Raw genomic sequence first — 16,921 nt, 5'->3', positions numbered from 1 at the left:
CCTCGAGCCCCCGGGCTTGGCCGCCTTCCTGAGTCGCTGCAGCCGGCGGGAGTCGCGGCGGGGGCCGGCCTTCCCCGACTTCGAGGCGGCCAAAGCGGCCTGCCGGCAGCCGGAGCCCAGCGGCGCCTCCCCTCGACGGCGGGCCAAGCGAGGCTTCACCTACCCGGGCACTCTGTGGTGCGGAGCCGGCAACATCGCGGAGAGCTACGAGCAGCTGGGTAAGGGGCCGCGGGGGGCGCCTGGGGAGGGGAGGGCCCGGGGTGTGGGTGTGTGCGTGTCCCTTCCTCCCTGGCTCAGGAGGAAGAAAGGGGCTTCCGCGGGACCTACAAGGGGCCGGGTCTCCAGCGCCCCCCTTCCCACCAGGAACAAAAAGCACAACCTCTCTGCTCCGCCAGAGTGCAATCCTGGCCCCATTTACTACGCCCTTTTCAGATGCTGAACTGCAGACCGGAAGGTCGGTACTTCAGCAGTTCGAGACCCTGGTGCCGCATGAGGGAGTGAACACCCGTCTCTGGTCCCAGCTCCTGCCAACACAGCAGTTTGAAAGCAAGAAATTGCAAGTAGATACATAGGTACCGCTTCAGGGGGAAGGTAGTAGCATTCTGTGCGCCTCGGCGTCTAATCATGCCGGCCACAGGACCACGGAAATGTCTTTGGACAGCGCTGGCTCTTCGGCCTGGAAACGGAGATGAGCACCGCATCCCTAGAGTCGGATTCGACTGGCTTTCGAGCAAGGGAAACCTTTACTAAGCCCACTGCAGTCGAGGGACTTCGAACCCTGCCAACCGCCTAACATTTAAAGCAAAGCGTCAGGACAGGGGAACAGAGGCAGGCAAGAACCCTCTTGGAAAGAAGCATTAACACAAATCTTGCAAAGTTTGAGTCCTGCGGCATCTTTAAGGCCAACAAAATTCAATTCTGGGTATAAGCTTTTGTGTGCATGCACACTTCTTCAGATAGATTCAGGGGGGGAGCCGTGTTGGTCTGAAGCAACAGAACAAAGTTGGGGTCCAGTGGGGCACCTTTGAGACCAACACCGTTTAATTCTGGGTATAAGCTTTTGTGTGCAGACACACTGCTTCAGATAGATTCAGGAGGGCAGCCCCGTTGGTTCATCAGAAGTGTGCATGCACATGGAAACTCATACACCCAGAATAAAATTTTGTTGGTCTTAAAGGTACCGCTGAACCCTCAACTTTGTGCCGTTGCTTCAGGTCAACACAGCTACCCACCTGAACCAATTTTGCAGACAGCAGAGAACAGTTATGCCATGTGACCTGACCAGTGTTCCCTCTAAGCTGAGTTAGTGTGAGCGAGCTCGCGGCTTTTTAGCCTCCGGCTCAAACACTTTTGTCTCCGCTCAGGAAGGAGGGCTCCAGAGCAAACTAATTTATGCAGCAGCCAAATCGCTCGCTCACAACTTTAACGCCAGCAGCTCACGAAGTAGCATTTTTGCTCACAGGACTCCACAGCTTAGAGGGAGCATGGCTGGTGGCAACACTTTTTTTTGCTGTCAAGTCGCAGCCAGCTGAGTGGCAACCCTGTAGGGTTTCCAAGGCAAGAGATGTTCAGAGACTGCATACCATTGCCTGCCTCTGTGTAGCAACCCTGGGCTTCCTTGTTGGTCTCCCATCTAAAGACTGACCAGGGCCGACTGAGATCCGACGAGATTAGGCTCGCCCGGGCTGTCCAGGTCAGGGCATGATAGTACCTTGTTGTTGTTCAGTTGCCCAGTCGAGTCCGACTCTTCGTGACCCCATGGACAAGATCACGCCAGGCCCTCCTGTCTTCTGCCGTCCACCGAAGCCTGCTCAATGTCATGTTCGTTGCATCCATTTTTTTTAAATAAACGATTTTATTAGAAGATAAGTCAAATATACTTAAACAAGATTACTGTTTAAACAATAATACAGATTGTAAGTGCAAATTCATTTAACACAATGCCATCTATTAACTTGTCAGCAGGAACATCTTATTACCGTGACCTTGTCACTTTATTGTTATTTTCCACTTGTTCTACTAGAGTAGTAACGTATAATAAAACGTATAATACATCCAGATATATTTTAGAAGGACCTTAAAAGTATTTTGTGAGAGTGCTCGAGCCATAAAAAATTCTCATAAATGTATCCAATCTGCATAGCTAGAATTTACTGGTAATACCTCGTTTTCTGTAAAATATGTTATAAGAGGACACCATTTTCGAATGAATCTGGAATGGGACCGCGCATACCCTTGTGTGTGGGACTCATATTTATCTGCTACTTTATCCATCACAAAGTGGTCCCAACATTTATTTCTCAATTGAGCGATAGAAGGAGGATCAGAATTTTGTTGCATCGATGACACTGTCCAACCATTTCATCCTTTGCCGCCCCCGTCTTCTCTGACCTTCAATCTTTCCCAGCATCAGGGTCTTCTCCAGTGAGTGCTCCCTTCTCATTTGGTGGCCAAAATAGTAACCAAATGTGCCAGTAGTAACCAAATGGAGGGAGGAGGAGGTGAGAGAACACCTTCAACAAGAAGGCTTCCCCCCTCCGAATTGCTGAAAAGGTTTCAGTCTTCCGAGTCAGACCAGAGTCCAGGGGCACCTGAAAGACGGGGGAAGAGCTTTCCCCAGTTGCCCTGTCCCTCTGCCACTGCGGGTGATTCCTCCCTCTGGAGACCCGGAGCTCTTTGGGACGGGGCCAACAGCAGAGCTGCCAAATCCAGACTGGGAAATAACCGGAGCTTTGGGGATGGAGCAAAGGGAGGGGGGCTTAGTGGGGTTACAGAGCCAGAGAGGCCACCCTCCAAAAGAGTAATTTTCTTCAGAGGAACTGATCTCTGCTCTTTGGAGATCAGTTGCAGTTCTGGGAGATCTACAGGCCCCACCTGGAGTATGGCAACTCAAGGAGAGAGGTCACGGTATGGAAGTTGAAAGGGAGCAAAGCAACCGTGATATATTATGCCAAAAAATTCTTCATAGACTTGTGAGCTCTTTTCCAATATCCAATTTACTTGGAGAAATTCAAGCGCATCAACATCACACCGCACCAGTGTTCCCTCTAAGCTGAGAAAGTGTGAGCTAGCTCACAGTTTTTTAGCTTCCGGCTCACACATTTTTGTCTTAGCTTAGGAAGGAGGGCTCCAGAGCAAACTGATTTATGCAGTAGCCATATCACCTGCTCACAACTTTGATGCCAGCAGCTCATAAAGCAGAATTTTTGCTCACAAGACTTCACAGCTTAGAGGGAGCATTTGCATATCGCGTCTTATTTCGTATACAGACTTTATCAGAGTGGGTAGTGTTGAAATTCCTATATAATTTTAATCCATTTGGCAAACACTATAGTCATTCCTCATAGTAATATTCATCATAGGAGGCATTACACTAGAGGATTTGATTCAGGGCTATTTTTGGGCAGGAACGCACAGGAACGGAGTTCCGGCTGGCTCCTGAGTTAGCCACGCGCAGCAGGAATTCATTAGCATAATAGGCCACACCTAACAGCAGAAACTCATTAGGATTGGCTACATTAGGGGTGTGTGGCCTAACATGCAAAGAAGTTCCTGCTACAAAAATAGCCCAGGGTTTTGACAACAGAGTAAACAGAATAAGAAGCAAAAGGTGAGTGTGGCAACATGGGGGTGTGGTCTAATATGCTAATGAGTTGTGATGTCAGGGGTGTGGCTTAATATGCTTATGAGTTTCTGCTGTTGTGTGTGGCCTATTATGCTAATGAGTTCCTGCTGGGCTTTTTCTACAAAAAAAGCCCTGATTTGAATAATGTTACTATGAGGAATGACTATAGTGTTTGCCAAACGGATTAAAATTACATAGGAATTTCAACGCTACCCACTCTGATAAAGTCTGTATACGAAACGAGACGCAATATGCATGGTCCGTGGTGGTGTTGATGCGCTTGAATTACTCCAAGTAAATTGGATATTGGAAAAGAACTCACAAGTCTATGAAGAATTTTTTGGCATAATATATCACGGTTGTTTTGCTCCCTTTCAATCACCCTCCTGGAGGGTGGCAACCCAAGCTAATAGGGAAGGGTGCCTTTTGATCAGAAGCCCCCTGCAGGCGCATGTTTTGGGGAAAGCGCCTGCTGGTTGTGTCCATGCATGAAGAGCAAGGTGCCGTGCCCCTTGCTTTGTTGTACACACACTCCGAGAAGAGCAGCAGGAGCGTGAGGGAAGGTCACTCCACAGCAAGGATTCCTCCGTGACTCTCTGACCATTGGCTTGCTCCTGCTGTTCAGGATCTGATTTCCCCCCCCCATCTCTTTTGGTCCTGGCTTGGACACTGGTGGGGTAATCATTCTGGCTCCCCATCTCCCTGTCACATGACTATGATGCCACGTGGTGTTTGCAGCTCAGTAGGCCTGGAAAAGTCGGAGGTAATTGGCTTAGAGAGGGTGACCTAGCCCAGGAGGAGGGGCCAGTGGGCTGCTCACGCCCACCCTCGCAGAGGGTTCTTGCACTGCCTCCCTTCTCCATCCTTTCAGGGGCGCACCGGGAGACAGACAGGTGTTGTCGGGAGCACGACCACTGCCAAGATGTCATCCACCCCTTCACCATGAAGTTTGGGTACCGCAACTTCCGCTGGCACACCATCAGCCACTGTGACTGTGACAAGAGGTGAGCGGGAGTGGTGGCGTGTGGGGTGGGGAAAGGGCTGGGTCTTTGGGAAGGACAGCTGGAGAAGAGGCCTGAACCACAGCAGACTCAGGACATCTCAGCAGGACTCTCGTTCCCATCAAAAGCCTGCCACTTGCTAGTAAGAAGCTCCGGAGCAAAACCTGGAGGGTAGCTTTTCCTCCTGCTGTTCTTGTAAGCTGCCTTGAACCGAGAGCAAAGGCAAGATATAAATGTCCTAACAAATTCCTGGAGTTTCCGTTTTCCTTGTCTGCCCTCCATGAGTGTCTCTGGTCAAGTTAATTGTGGCCGTCATAGCACTGGTGGTCAGCATCTTTAGGCAGAGAATGGCTAAGGAGGTATTTGAACCAAGATGAGAGGCCTAACAAGGACTGGGTTGGGGATTTAAAGCTCAATTTTAATTTACACCCATTAATGTTTTGTTATTATGTTTTACCTTGTAAGCCACCTTGGGCAGGTACCTGGAGAAGTGGTATCGTTTCCCTCCTAAACTACTACTACTACTACTACTACTACTACTACTACTATTACTACTACTACTACTATTATTATTATTATTATTATTATTATTATTATTATTATTGCAGTGTGTGCAGTATAGCCAGGAGATCCTAAGATTGTTTGGCAGCCAGAAGTTCTAGCTCTTTTAGTGTAATGCGCCACTAGGTGGCGAGCTAGGATTGTTTTTAAGCCAATAGATGTTTCAGAGGTGGCTTAACCATCACCTGCCTCTGCATCATGCCCCTGGTATTCCTTGGAGGCTGTCCATCCGAATACTAGCCAGGGCCGACCCTGCTTAGCTTCTGAGATCTGGCTCGCCTGGGCTATCCCCTAAATAATCTATAAGGGCCCACATGGGGGTTTCAGGGGCCAACAGGCCCTGCTGGGGCTGAGCCTGTGGCTGACTGTCAACCAGGAGTTCTTCTGTCCCCACCTGCCAGGTTAAAGGCCTGCCTGAGGAGGGTGAACGACACAGCCTCCCGCGTGGTGGGCCAGGCCTTCTTCAACGTCATCCAGGTCCCCTGCTTTGAGTTCGTCTACAAGGAGCAATGCGTGGAACCTTATCTCTATGTTTGGTAAGTGGGCCTCCCCAGCCACAGCCCTTCCAACAGTGATTGCCACAGCAGGGAGCATTAATTAAAGAGTCTGGGCGAAAGTGGGTAATCAAAGTGCCCTTGGGGCAGGCAGAAACAGCAGGCGTTTCTCGCGAAATTAAGTCAAAGCAGGGCGAGGAGGCCAGTTTCCAGCAAGCAAGTCGGAACTTAAGTGTCTTTGTGTATCCTTTTGTATGTAGACACATTTCATAGTCACTCGTGTTCTGTTCACACCTGCAGAAAGGCTCCCTAACCTCTTTGTTGTTCAGTCGCACAGTCGAGTCTGACTCTTCGCGACCCCATGGACAAGATCTCGCCAGGCCCTCCTGTCTTCCGTCGTGCTCTGGAGTTTGCTTAATTTCATGTCCGTTGCATCGATGACACTGTCCAACCATCTCCTCCTTTGCCGTCCCCTTCTTCTTTGACCTTCAATCTTTCCCAGCATCAGGGTCTCCTCCAGTGAGTGCTCCCTTCTCATTGGGTGGCCAAAGTATTTGAGCTTCAGCTTCAGGATCTGGCCTTCCAGGGGACAGTCGAATTGGAGCCGCCGCCGCCACTACCACCAACGGGTGATCGCAGAGCAGTACCGCCAGGCTGGGCTGACTGGCCACCGAACATCATGGCCCACGGCACCCCTCTCATCGACCCCAATGTGATGTACAATAGGGAGTGAGCACACTAGTCGCGATGGATCCTGGGAGTTTGTCCACGGTGTTTAAACTGTTTTAACTGTATTTGTATTGCACTGTGTGCCTTAATTGTTTTAAATTGTGGTGTTGTATTACACCTCTGTGTTTTGTAAGCCGCCCTGAGCCCACGTGCGGGGCGGGGTATAAATGAAATAAAATAAATAAATAATTCTGAGACTCACGGCACTCACCCACCTTTGGCCACCAAGTCCCGGGGAGGAATGCTGCGGCCCCTCCCAGAAATCGTTGCTTGCCCTCTGAGACTGCAAGTGGGCACTGTCTATGTATGGTAGCGCATGAGGACTACTCACCTGCCATTTCAAAAATGCACTCTAGACCCTCTCCCCACGGTGGTGGGTTTCCTACCATCTTTCCCTTTCTTTCTGCTTTCTTCCCAGGTGCAAGAATTACAGCACTGTAATTGTGGCCGTGGCCCAGGAGCCGGTGCTGTACGACTACGGCGGGGAGGTCATCGATGGCCCGGCCACGCAGCGGCCACCAGCCACATCTACGTCAGCGGCTCCCAGACGAGAGTCCACCACTGCCGGCACCCAAGTCAGGCCGAGCGGCTCCCCTCCAAAGCGGCGTAAAGGAAAGGGCAAAGGCCGGAAGGGCCGGAAGGGGAAGGGCTTGAAGGTGACCAAGGGGGCGGAATCTGTCAAGCCACTCAATGGACAAGGGCTGGGGAAGGACGCCTTCCAAGGGCAGAAGCTCCCCGTGACGGAGGAGGAAACCTTCAACGCCATCCTCAGCGATGAGCCGGCTGGCCTGTGGACTAAGAAAACAGGCACTGCGGAACCCCCCTCATTGCAACCTTTGCCAGCCCCTTCCCAGAAAAAGAGGAAGGGCAGGAGGAAGCGTCTTCGACTGCAAAAGCCCAGCTGAGATGTCTGCCGAGCCCCTCAGGGGACCAAGTCCATAAACAAGTCAGTTCCACTAAGGCCGGTCTTCCCTTACTAATCCTCCTCCCTCCCCACCAGCAAAGCTGCCGCCCCTGAGAGACCCGGAGCCGCTGATGCCGGAGCACCGACCCAGGGGGCATGCTGGTTACTTGCTTAAATTACGCAAACCAGCACACCTTGGCACAATTTATTCTTCCGGTGCTGGCAGGACGGTGCAGAGAATTTGAAGATTTCCGACACAGCATTAAAAGAGTAGATTTGCTGTTTTGTTTTTGGACAGCTGTGATTCTCAGGAGGTCCAGTTCTGCACACGAAACATATTTCTGTTCTTCAGAGGCCCATGACCGGGGTGGGACCTCGTGAGGCCCACCCTACCTGCAATGGAAGTTTACTGTTTTGGTTTCCCTTCAGAGAGAGGCATGACACAGGAACAGTCTACCTGCCCGCTGGCCCGAGGGAAGGAGAAAGGCTGACAAGGCCTCTATGCCAAAGACCAGCCAGGGGCCCCCGTTACCACCAGCAGCAGCCTAGACAGCCAGTTTGGTGTAGTGGTTAGAAGAGCAGACTCTAATCTGGGAGAACCGGGTTTGATACCCCACTCATTCACATACAGCTGCTGGTGTGACTTTGGGTCAGTTACAAGTTCTTTCAGAGCTGTTCTCTCAAGGGCAGTCCTTGAAAAAACTCTCTCAGCCCCACCTACCTCACAGGTTGTCTGTTGTGGGGAGGGGAAGGGAAGGAGATTGTAAGCCGCTCTGAGACTGAATGAAGGGTGGGGTATAAATCCAATATCATCATCTTCTTCTCTTCCCCTCACTTTGTCCCTTCCAGTCCTGCCGTGCAGTTTTCCCACCCTCCCACAAAGATAACTTTACTTGGGCCTCCCAGCCAAAGCTCTGGCTATTTCTTTGGACACTGTGAAATAAAGACCCAGTGATGCACAGCCTTTGGCAGCTCCTTTTCACAGGCAGCCTTGTCTGTAGCTTTTTTTTGGGGGGGGGGGGTGTCATGCTGCCTTCCCGGCACTCTTGATTATGCCAACAGCCGTTGCTCTGCCAGCCACCCCACGACTGCCCCTTCCTGCCGCAGCAGTGACACTTCCCAGCCCCTCATCCAACTAGCACGCAGCAGCCAGTTTGGGTTTTGCCTCTGTCAAGAGACCAGGAAGCCCGGCAGCCGCTTCCCTCTGGCCTGTGGCCTGTCTTCCTGCCTGAGCCTCCCAGCCCAGGACCGCAAAACCTTTCTGTGCAACCTCTCAGCTCTGGCGCAAGCACCACCAACTTGCAAAAGCTGCCAACTCCGCTCCCGACGATGGTCGCAACCTCAACCCTGTCCCCTTTCGTGCAGGTTCATGCCGAGTGGCAGCACTGCGACTCCAAGACTAGGTAGGAAGCTTCGCAGAGCTGAACAGCTGAGCGAGGGTCGGATCGCTGAAGCAGCTTTTGCGGCACAGGTAGCTCCGTGCCAGGCCAGCTGCGTCTCCAGCCAGGACCAGCCTCTGGACCTCGAGGGTGGGCGCATCTAGGGTCTCCGCTGGCTCTCTAATGAAGGCACGTTAGATTCGAGCCCAGCAGCACCTTTGGGACCAACAAGATTTTCGGGCTACAAGCTTTCAAGCGCCCTTTGTCAGATAATTAGAGTCAGTTTGGTGTAGTGGTTAAGTGCGCGGATTCTAATCTGGGAGAACCGGGTTCGATTCCCCACTCCTCCACTCGCAGCTGCTGGATGACCTTGAGCAAGCCATAGTTCTGTCAGAGCTGTCCTTGAAAGAGCAGTTCTCAGTCAGAGCTCTCTCAGCCCCACCTACCTCACGGGGGGGGGTCTGTTGTGGGGAGGGGAAGGGGTTTGTAAGCCGCTCTGAGACTCAAAGTGAAGGACGGAGTATAAATCCAATCTCTTCTTCAGGCCTGAGCAGCACGGGAAGCTGGGGTGTTTGAGTACTGACCCTCCTGCCATGGCAGCAACAACCAACCCCCCTTTTAAAGGGCCAGGCCAGCGTTTCTCAGCCCAGGCAGCGGGGGCTTTAGCTCCCTTCCAATTCATGGCTTCCCTAGGAGGAGCTGCTCTGTAAAGCTAGGAGGACATTTCTCTCTCCACCCCCATGAGAGCAGCATTCTCCTCACAGCAGGGGGGGGGGACCACTTGCTTCAAGCATGTAGTTGTTCCTTTGAAATCCCCCCTCCCCCAGACCTACTCAGGGATAAAGAGCCCAAAGCCAGCTAGGGGAATATTTAAAGGGAGCTGCAGTTTGCTACTGTATTGCCCCCTGGGAGGATGCTTTTCCCACCCACACACATTGAACCTGGGTGATGCATATGGGAGAATGGGGCAGCTGCGAGAGAAGGCAGGCGGGGGAATATTCCCTTGGCATGAAGGAGAAAAAAGGATCGGCTGTCTGCAAACAGACGATTAACATAGCAGAGAGAAAGGTTCCACCCACCCACCCCACCCCCTTTCTGGCTTGCTGTGCTGGATTTGCATTTGTGGGAACCTTTTGAGGCAGAGGAGCATTCAGAGCTGCGGCCCTTGCCGCTCAGAGAACAACTCCTCCTCGGCAGGAAGGAAGCCCAGAGCAGACACAAAACAGGTGGCCGGCCACCTCAGCAGAGCAATCACAACCCAGTCCCTGCGTTCCTGCTGCAGCCAAACAGAATGCCACAGGTATTGCACTGAAAAAGGCCAATGGGAAGAGAGCCGGGCCAGACCTCATCCAGAAATTTGACACATCTGCTTCTCTGCAGTGAGAGTTACATGGAAAAGCCCCCCCCCCACTGCTTCTCATTACACCAATGGGGCAGACAGTTTGGTGCAGTGGTTAAGTGTGCGGACTCTGATCTGGGAGAAACGGGTTTGATTCCCCACTCCTCCGCTTGCAGCTGCTGGATGACCTTGGGCAAGCCATAGTTCTGGCACAGCTGTTCTTGGAAAAGATCAGTTTCTGTCAGAGCTCTCTCAGCCCCACCTGCCTCACAGGGTGTCTGTTGTGGGGAGGGGGAGGGAAAGGAGATTGTAAGCCGCTCTGAGACTCCTCTGGGTAGTGAAGGGCCATGGGGTATAAAGCCAATCTCTTCTCTTCTTCTTCCTCTCTGCCCTTGGGGCCAGAAAGGGAGCAAAACGTAATGGGTTCTGGAACGGGCCACAAATGCCACTGTCCTCCCCCAGCCACGTACAGGCCACACCCCTGAAAAGAGTTTATTGGTATGGGGAGCCACAAGGGACTCCAAATATAGGGCAGAGCGGTCTTGAAGGAATGTGCCCAGAGCAAGGAACCCCCTTTTCTCCCTCAAATCTGCCAGCTCTTGGGGTTGCTGCACTGGCTAAGAAGCACGAGCAAACCTCCTGCTGCTGCTAAAGTGAAGAGGGCGGGGTGGGGTGGAGGCTCGGGCTGCCCATTCCACACCACCAGCAGGGAAGGGGAGGGCAGGTCCCTTCTCCCTGGTTGGCCCACCGAACCCACAAGCAAGAAGGGCCCCACCGTTTGCACCCAGGTTCAACTACAGCCCCAAGATTAGGAAAGAGGACCACTCCCGCAGTCATGTTCCCCTTTTAAGATCCTGCTTTTGCCACCGGGACCACGGTGGCTCAGAGAAGGCGCAGAGCTGCAAACCGGAAGGTCTGTAGATCGGCAGTTCGAGACCCGAGTGTGCCGTGTGACAGGGTGAGCTCCCGTCTCTGGCCCCAGCTCCTGCCAACCTAGCAGTTCGAAAGCAAGAAATTGCAAGTAGATAAATAGGTACCGCTTCGGTGGGAAGGTAACAGCGTTCCGTGCGCCTCGGCGTCTAGTCATGCCGGCCACATGACCACGGAAACATCTTAGGACAGCGCTGGCTCTTCGGCATTGAAACGGAGATGAGCACCGCAACCCTAGAGTCGGATTCGACTGGCTTTCGAGCAAGGGAAACCTTTACCCTTTTGCAGCTAACAACAGCTGAGAATCTCCCTCATGCCCTACGCCGGCACACTGCAAGCGGGTTGCCCCTTCCCGAGTTGCCAATGCAAGACAACCTTTGGAAAAGGAAGGTGAAAGAAAAATCACCAGCCGGCCCCTGCTGGGACCTGAATCCGAAGGCATGGAGATCGGCCAGTCCCTCCCCCGCCCCCAGCTCCCTCTGCCATCGCTGGCCGGGAAGTGGAGAGAGAACCTCCGTGAGAGTTCAGCAGAAACGCAATTTATTCCTTCGGTTCTGTTATGAGCAGATACAGAGGTGGGGGGGGGGGAGACAGACTGCTTGGCATTCAAGCTGCACCGCTGGGTGTACAGAAGCTCTCAGGACCTCCCGGCTCAGCGACAAAGGCTGCCGTTGCCCGGGGTTTAGCGCTGCGGCTCATGTTCCTTTTCTGTGTAATACAACTGAATAAATATTGTCCTCGGGAGCGCCAACAAAACTGAACTCGGGGGGGAAGCTACAGCCCGTGCCCTTCCAGCCATGGTCCTCTGGGGGGCCGGAGAAAGAAAGCCCTTTAGCTATACAATGTTGCCGGCCGAGCCGAGAGTAGGAAGGGGAGAAGAGGGGGGACCTCAGACCGACCAGTGGGTTTCACTGGCTCAGTGGCTGGCAGAGGATGCTTTCCATAACCCCTTGCTTTAAAATCTTTATTTCTCAACAGTTGGGAGGAAAGACCAGGCGGCAACCAGAACGGTGGCTGCCAGAAAGAAAACCTTGCTCGGAAAGACAGGCTTGGTCTGTCCACGCCGGCAAAGCATGAACCGAGGATTCGGCCAATCTGGCTGCCGCCTGGCGCAGCAGCAGCGAGTACTGCCTCCGCTGCCGCTCCGTACGTGGCCCCGAGGCGCCAGCCACAAGAAGGGCGCTGCTGCCCGGCGTCCCTGATGTCCCGCCAGTGCTGGTCGGATGTAGAAAACCAAAAAACCAAAACAACCAAACAGGGAGCAACAAGACTAAGGAAGGAGAGCTGGTCTCCGCTGGCGTGCTCTCCCCTCGGCGGGAGCGGAAGGGGCGACAGGACTACCGGTCCATTTCGTCCAGCAGCGGGGTGGCGTCTCCGGCGACGGACATGGGGGTGCTCTCGATCATGGGGCTCGGAGATGGGCGAGGCGTCAACCGCTGCTTCTGCTTCCGCCGCTCGGCCTCCTTCTCCTGGAGCCACTGTTCGGCCATCTTGCCCCAGTCGATTGCTGCGTGGGCGCTGGACCTGGACGACGAGAGACAGATGGGTTAGTGCCACGACACCGGTCATTCCCTCCGGCCATCTCCCAAGGAGCCCTTTAAAGCTTTCTCCTTTCCAGACCGGGACTGGTCCCGATTTCCTTCTGGAAAGCTGCTTGGCCCCCCCGGATGCCCTCGGATGCTGCTTGAAATATGGGGGACGGCTTCGTCAGCTGCTCAGCCTGGCCTCAGACTTCCGGCCAGTTCTCAGAAAGAGCTCCGCATCATTCCTGAGCTAGGCTGCCAAGTCTCAGGCCAAGAACAAAGCAGGACGGATGAGACAGAGAGAGCTGCTGGGTCTCCCTCTCATCTCTAAGAAATCACAACCAGCCTCCCCATAGGTCTGGAGTGGGTAAAGGGCAGAAGCAGCTGCATGTCTGAGGACACCTTCAAGCTAATTGGTTTCCTATGGCACGAGTTCCCCTCTGCCCTGCGTTAGGCCTTGGATGTGATTTCTAGCCAAAGCATATACCCCCGGGCATGCCTGGTGCCAGACGGGGCTTCTCAGCCTTTTCTCGAGGCCCTTTTAATATGCCCGTCTCCTCTACTCTTAGCCAGTGGCTGCCGACCCTGCTCCGGGCAGATGAGGAGTGCAGCCCATCAACCAGGGCTGTCACCCTCTTCGAGGAACCGTATGGGGCCGACAATTTAAGGGAGGGACACGCTTTTCTGGGTTGTGGTGAAACAGACACACACTGTGGCTGGTGCCATCTGAGGAAGATTTTTGCAGGAGGAAGAGGGCATGTCTCTGCTAATAAAGGGCCCCCTGATCAAGTCAGGATCCGTCCAGATCTAAACCTACCTGGAGGCCCTGACCTGCATAGCCCAGGTAAGCCCGATCTCAGAAGCTAAGTACTCTGGCAAGGACTTGGATGGGAGACCTCCTTGGAATACCAGCAGTTGGGAGGCGGGGGCAGGCTTCATCCAGCCACCTCTCTGTATATCCTCCAGGCCCCCAGTAGAGGTCAGTCACCAGAGGTCACCATCAATGCTCCCTCTAAGCCGTGGAGTCTTGTGAGCAAAAGGTCTACTTTGTGAGCGACTGGCATTAAAGTTGTGAGCAAGCGATTTGGCTCTTGCATAAATTAATTTGCTCTGGAGCCATCCCTTCCCGAGCGAAGACAAAAATGGGTGAATCGGAGGCTAAAGAACTGTGAGCTAGCTCACACTAACTCAGCTTAGAGGGAACACTGGTCACCATGACTTCCAGGTGCACACACACTCACACGCGCACACACAAAAATGCCAAAAAAGTAAATCTACCTGGAAGATTTCCATTGATTAACCCAACTGATTAATTGCAGCCCACCCACCCCCACTTCCCTCTCCCGACGGCCCGTCCCTCGTGTAGGACAGACGACCTGCTCCCCTTTCCCATGAAGGAGGAGCCTTGTACTCACTTGGGCTGCTGCGGTCGTTGCCCAGAACTGGACGAAGGCTGAGATGGTGGCTGGGACTGGGTGGATTGGGGTGTAGTGTTGGCCTGAAGCTGGTGATACTGAGGCGTCGTGATTGGCTGGCTGGGCGTCGGGTAGGAGTAGCTGGGAGTCAACAGGGGGGTGGCCACGGGCTGCTGAGCCGGAGTTGTGAAGACCTGTGAGGGAGAGGGGGGCACAACGCACCAGTTAAAGGTGATTCTGAGGAATGTCAAAATGCGCGATACAACTTCAGCGGAATGCCTGCAGAATGTGACACTGCAGGGCTGAGCAGGGGGCAGGCGGATCTCCGGGCCTTGTTGCCTTCCTCCACAAAATGCTAGAGGAGATGGACCTTAGTTAAGTATTGGGAAAATGTGCACACTTGGGATCAGGGCACTCCTGCTGTCCCACCTTCGGTGCCAATGGAGCCTCAGGATTTACTCTCCTTTGTACACTGAAAACATGGCGGCAGACCATAGCGAGGGTGAGAGAAATCATGCTAGTCTGAAGTCACTACCCCTCTACTGAATGTAGAATTCAGCTTCTTGGGAACCGTAGCTTTCACGCAAAATTTAAAAAGGAGGTTTCTGGGTCTCACTGCTGTGAAGAGCTCCTTGAAAGTGTGAAAGGAACACACCTGGCAAAACCTCAGGGGTGCAAGAGGCGGCTGAAGATTTCCAGGAATTGGGGCGAGGAGGTGGAGAGGATTCAATGGCCTAAATGGACACTCAACACATTGAAGTCTCTCCCTTAGATGACCCCCACCAGAAATAAAGATCGTGTTTCTTGCAGCCATGTCATCTCAGAGGGTTCTGGAGCTCAGCAACCTGTCTGCTAGAAAGGAGGCTCTGCATTTTCCAAGAGGGGACTGCGGCTCTAGAAACCAACCCAACTTCCATCCAGAAATGAACTCTGTCAAATAAATTTATTTATTTATACATTCGGCGGTATATAAGCCGAATGTATAAATAAATACATTTATTTGACAGAAACTAACTCCTCCTTCCTTCTTTCTGACCACAACCAAAACACCCTGAGAGCAGGGGTGGCATAAACCAGATGCTAAAAGGTCCTCTCAAAGCTGACCTCAAGTGTACAGCTCCCATCAGAAGACCAAGTGCTCTTTTCTTTTCATCTCCCAGGACTGCACTACCATCTACCATCGCCAGATGGATCTTCTTGGTCTATGACTCCCCCAGATCCCTTGGGTTTAACTGCTTTTTCCACCATGGGAGCTGCTTCTTCAGCAGCTTTCTCCACTGCTCCTCTGAGGAGATAGGTAGGGCAGCTACCTGGACACCTGCCTCCCCTTTTGTGTGGCATCACAAGCTGAATGCCTATGCTGAAGGTGCCTTTGGCAGACACCTGCTTTAACAGGCTGTACCCCAATAGTTCCTCAATGCCTTCCCCCAGGACAGCACAGCTTTTCAGCATCATTCCCATGGACATCTTCTCCAGTGATGAAGAATGAACGACTGGACTCCTCCATGAGGGTTTCTTCTCAGCAGTGGACAGGAAGTCCTCAACCTCTTCCACTGTTGAGAACTATTGGGATTCCAGATTCACATGCAGGTTCTTCCCAATTCTCTGTGTTCTCTTTCTTATCTAGGCAGTCATTGTTGACTTTCTTTTACACCACTCGGTTCACCATGGCTAAATTTTTCCATTGCTGCACGCCCAGAAGCCTGACAAGCCATGGACTGAGGATCTGTCTCCAGAGGGAGATAAAAGGCCTTCAAAATTAAGTTGGGTGCACCCTGCAAGTAGGGGGTGTAACCCCTCAAGGATACTTTCCAACCCGCCGATGAGAAGAAGTCTTTGTGGAGAGTGACGATGCGCCCAGCCCTCGACTAGGAAATCCTAGCTGGGCCCCAGTCCTGGCTCCTCCTGAGACACCTCTGACGGGTTTTCAGGCTTAGCTTCAAAGCAGCGAAGGCTTTGGGCCAACATTTCAGCAGGCAGTTGTAACTTCTGCTGAGCCCCCACAACCGGTTTGTCCCCGTCCATTTCACTCTCACACCGTGCCACAGCCTAACCTTTTTTTGTAACCTATGCCCTCGCTGTTTTGTGATCGATTAAAGGAAACCCACGTACCCACGTTCCCCCTTGGTCTGAATTAAAAAGGACACAGTATTCTACATATGGATCGACACACCATTTCTGGGCACCCGGGGTCCTGGAAGTGTGAAGGAAGACAGCTCTGGGGAGCAGCCAGTTAAAAGGCACAAGGCTGGAAGAGGCCAAGAGGTGCCCTCCGGCTCTTGGTCGGTACCGCTGTGTGGGGAATGGGAGCCCCTGCCAGCAACCTGCCAGGCGATTAGCAAGCTCAGCCATCAAGGCCCACGTCTAAGCTCAGCAATTTTTTTCTCTGGCTAAGCCCTCTCCCTGGCTGGCAGCTTAAGAGGGCTCTCTCCCCCTACCTTGTAGCTCAAAACATGTTCGGGGGGGGATGACGACGACACAAGCCTGACAGCCTCCCGATAGCTTACAAAAAGTCAACAGGGGCAAGTGGAAGGAAGGAGCTGGATAGACAGGGACCCACTGGAGAAAACCAGGATGAAGAACAAGCACAGTGGGAAATCTGTCTACCTAGTACTGCTCATACGGCTATCACCTTAAGCAGAAATTAGAACCAAAGACAATATTTTAAAAGACCTTACTCAGTATTATTTCTCTTATATTTGATTATTGCGCCTATGAATTTTGCCACTGAGAGGGTGACACGATCATCGGTATCTGATAATAGCCATGACACCTGGGCTCACACATTTAGCAGTTCCCAGGGCTATTTTTGGGCAGGAACGCACAGGAACGGAGTTCCGGCTGGCTCCTGAGTTGGCCACGCCCAGTAGGAACTCATTAGCATAATAGGTCACACCCAACAGCAGAAACTCATTAGGATTGGCTACATTAGGGGTGTGTGGCCTAACATGCAAAGGAGTTCCTACTACAAAAAAAGCCCTGGGTTTTGACAACAAACAAGGTAAACAATAAGAAGGGAAA

General features: G+C 52.7%; 2 protein-coding genes across 2 annotated transcripts in view; one reads left to right on the top strand and one right to left on the bottom strand.

The window, feature by feature from the left end:
* Positions 1-7,419, top strand: part of PROCA1 (protein interacting with cyclin A1) — a 7,938-nt gene extending 519 nt beyond the window's left edge. The window contains exons 2-5 of the mRNA XM_015421856.1: positions 43-218; positions 4,497-4,629; positions 5,589-5,723; positions 6,829-7,419. Coding sequence (XP_015277342.1) covers positions 43-218; positions 4,497-4,629; positions 5,589-5,723; positions 6,829-7,315 — 931 coding nt within the window. The 3' untranslated portion in view covers positions 7,316-7,419. The remainder of the gene's footprint in view (positions 1-42; positions 219-4,496; positions 4,630-5,588; positions 5,724-6,828) is intronic.
* A 4,071-nt stretch (positions 7,420-11,490) lies between these two features.
* The window catches only part of SUPT6H (SPT6 homolog, histone chaperone), a 58,038-nt gene continuing 52,607 nt past the window's right edge, over positions 11,491-16,921 (bottom strand). The window contains exons 36-37 of the mRNA XM_015421902.1: positions 13,901-14,094; positions 11,491-12,486 (exon numbers count right to left, since the gene is read on the bottom strand). Coding sequence (XP_015277388.1) covers positions 12,300-12,486; positions 13,901-14,094 — 381 coding nt within the window. The 3' untranslated portion in view covers positions 11,491-12,299. The remainder of the gene's footprint in view (positions 12,487-13,900; positions 14,095-16,921) is intronic.

The sequence above is a fragment of the Gekko japonicus genome, unplaced genomic scaffold, assembly GCF_001447785.1.
Source record: "Gekko japonicus isolate JY-2015 unplaced genomic scaffold, Gekko_japonicus_V1.1 scaffold21, whole genome shotgun sequence".
NCBI classification, from domain to species: domain Eukaryota; kingdom Metazoa; phylum Chordata; class Lepidosauria; order Squamata; family Gekkonidae; genus Gekko; species Gekko japonicus.
This window is presented reverse-complemented; position numbering and strand designations above follow the sequence as displayed.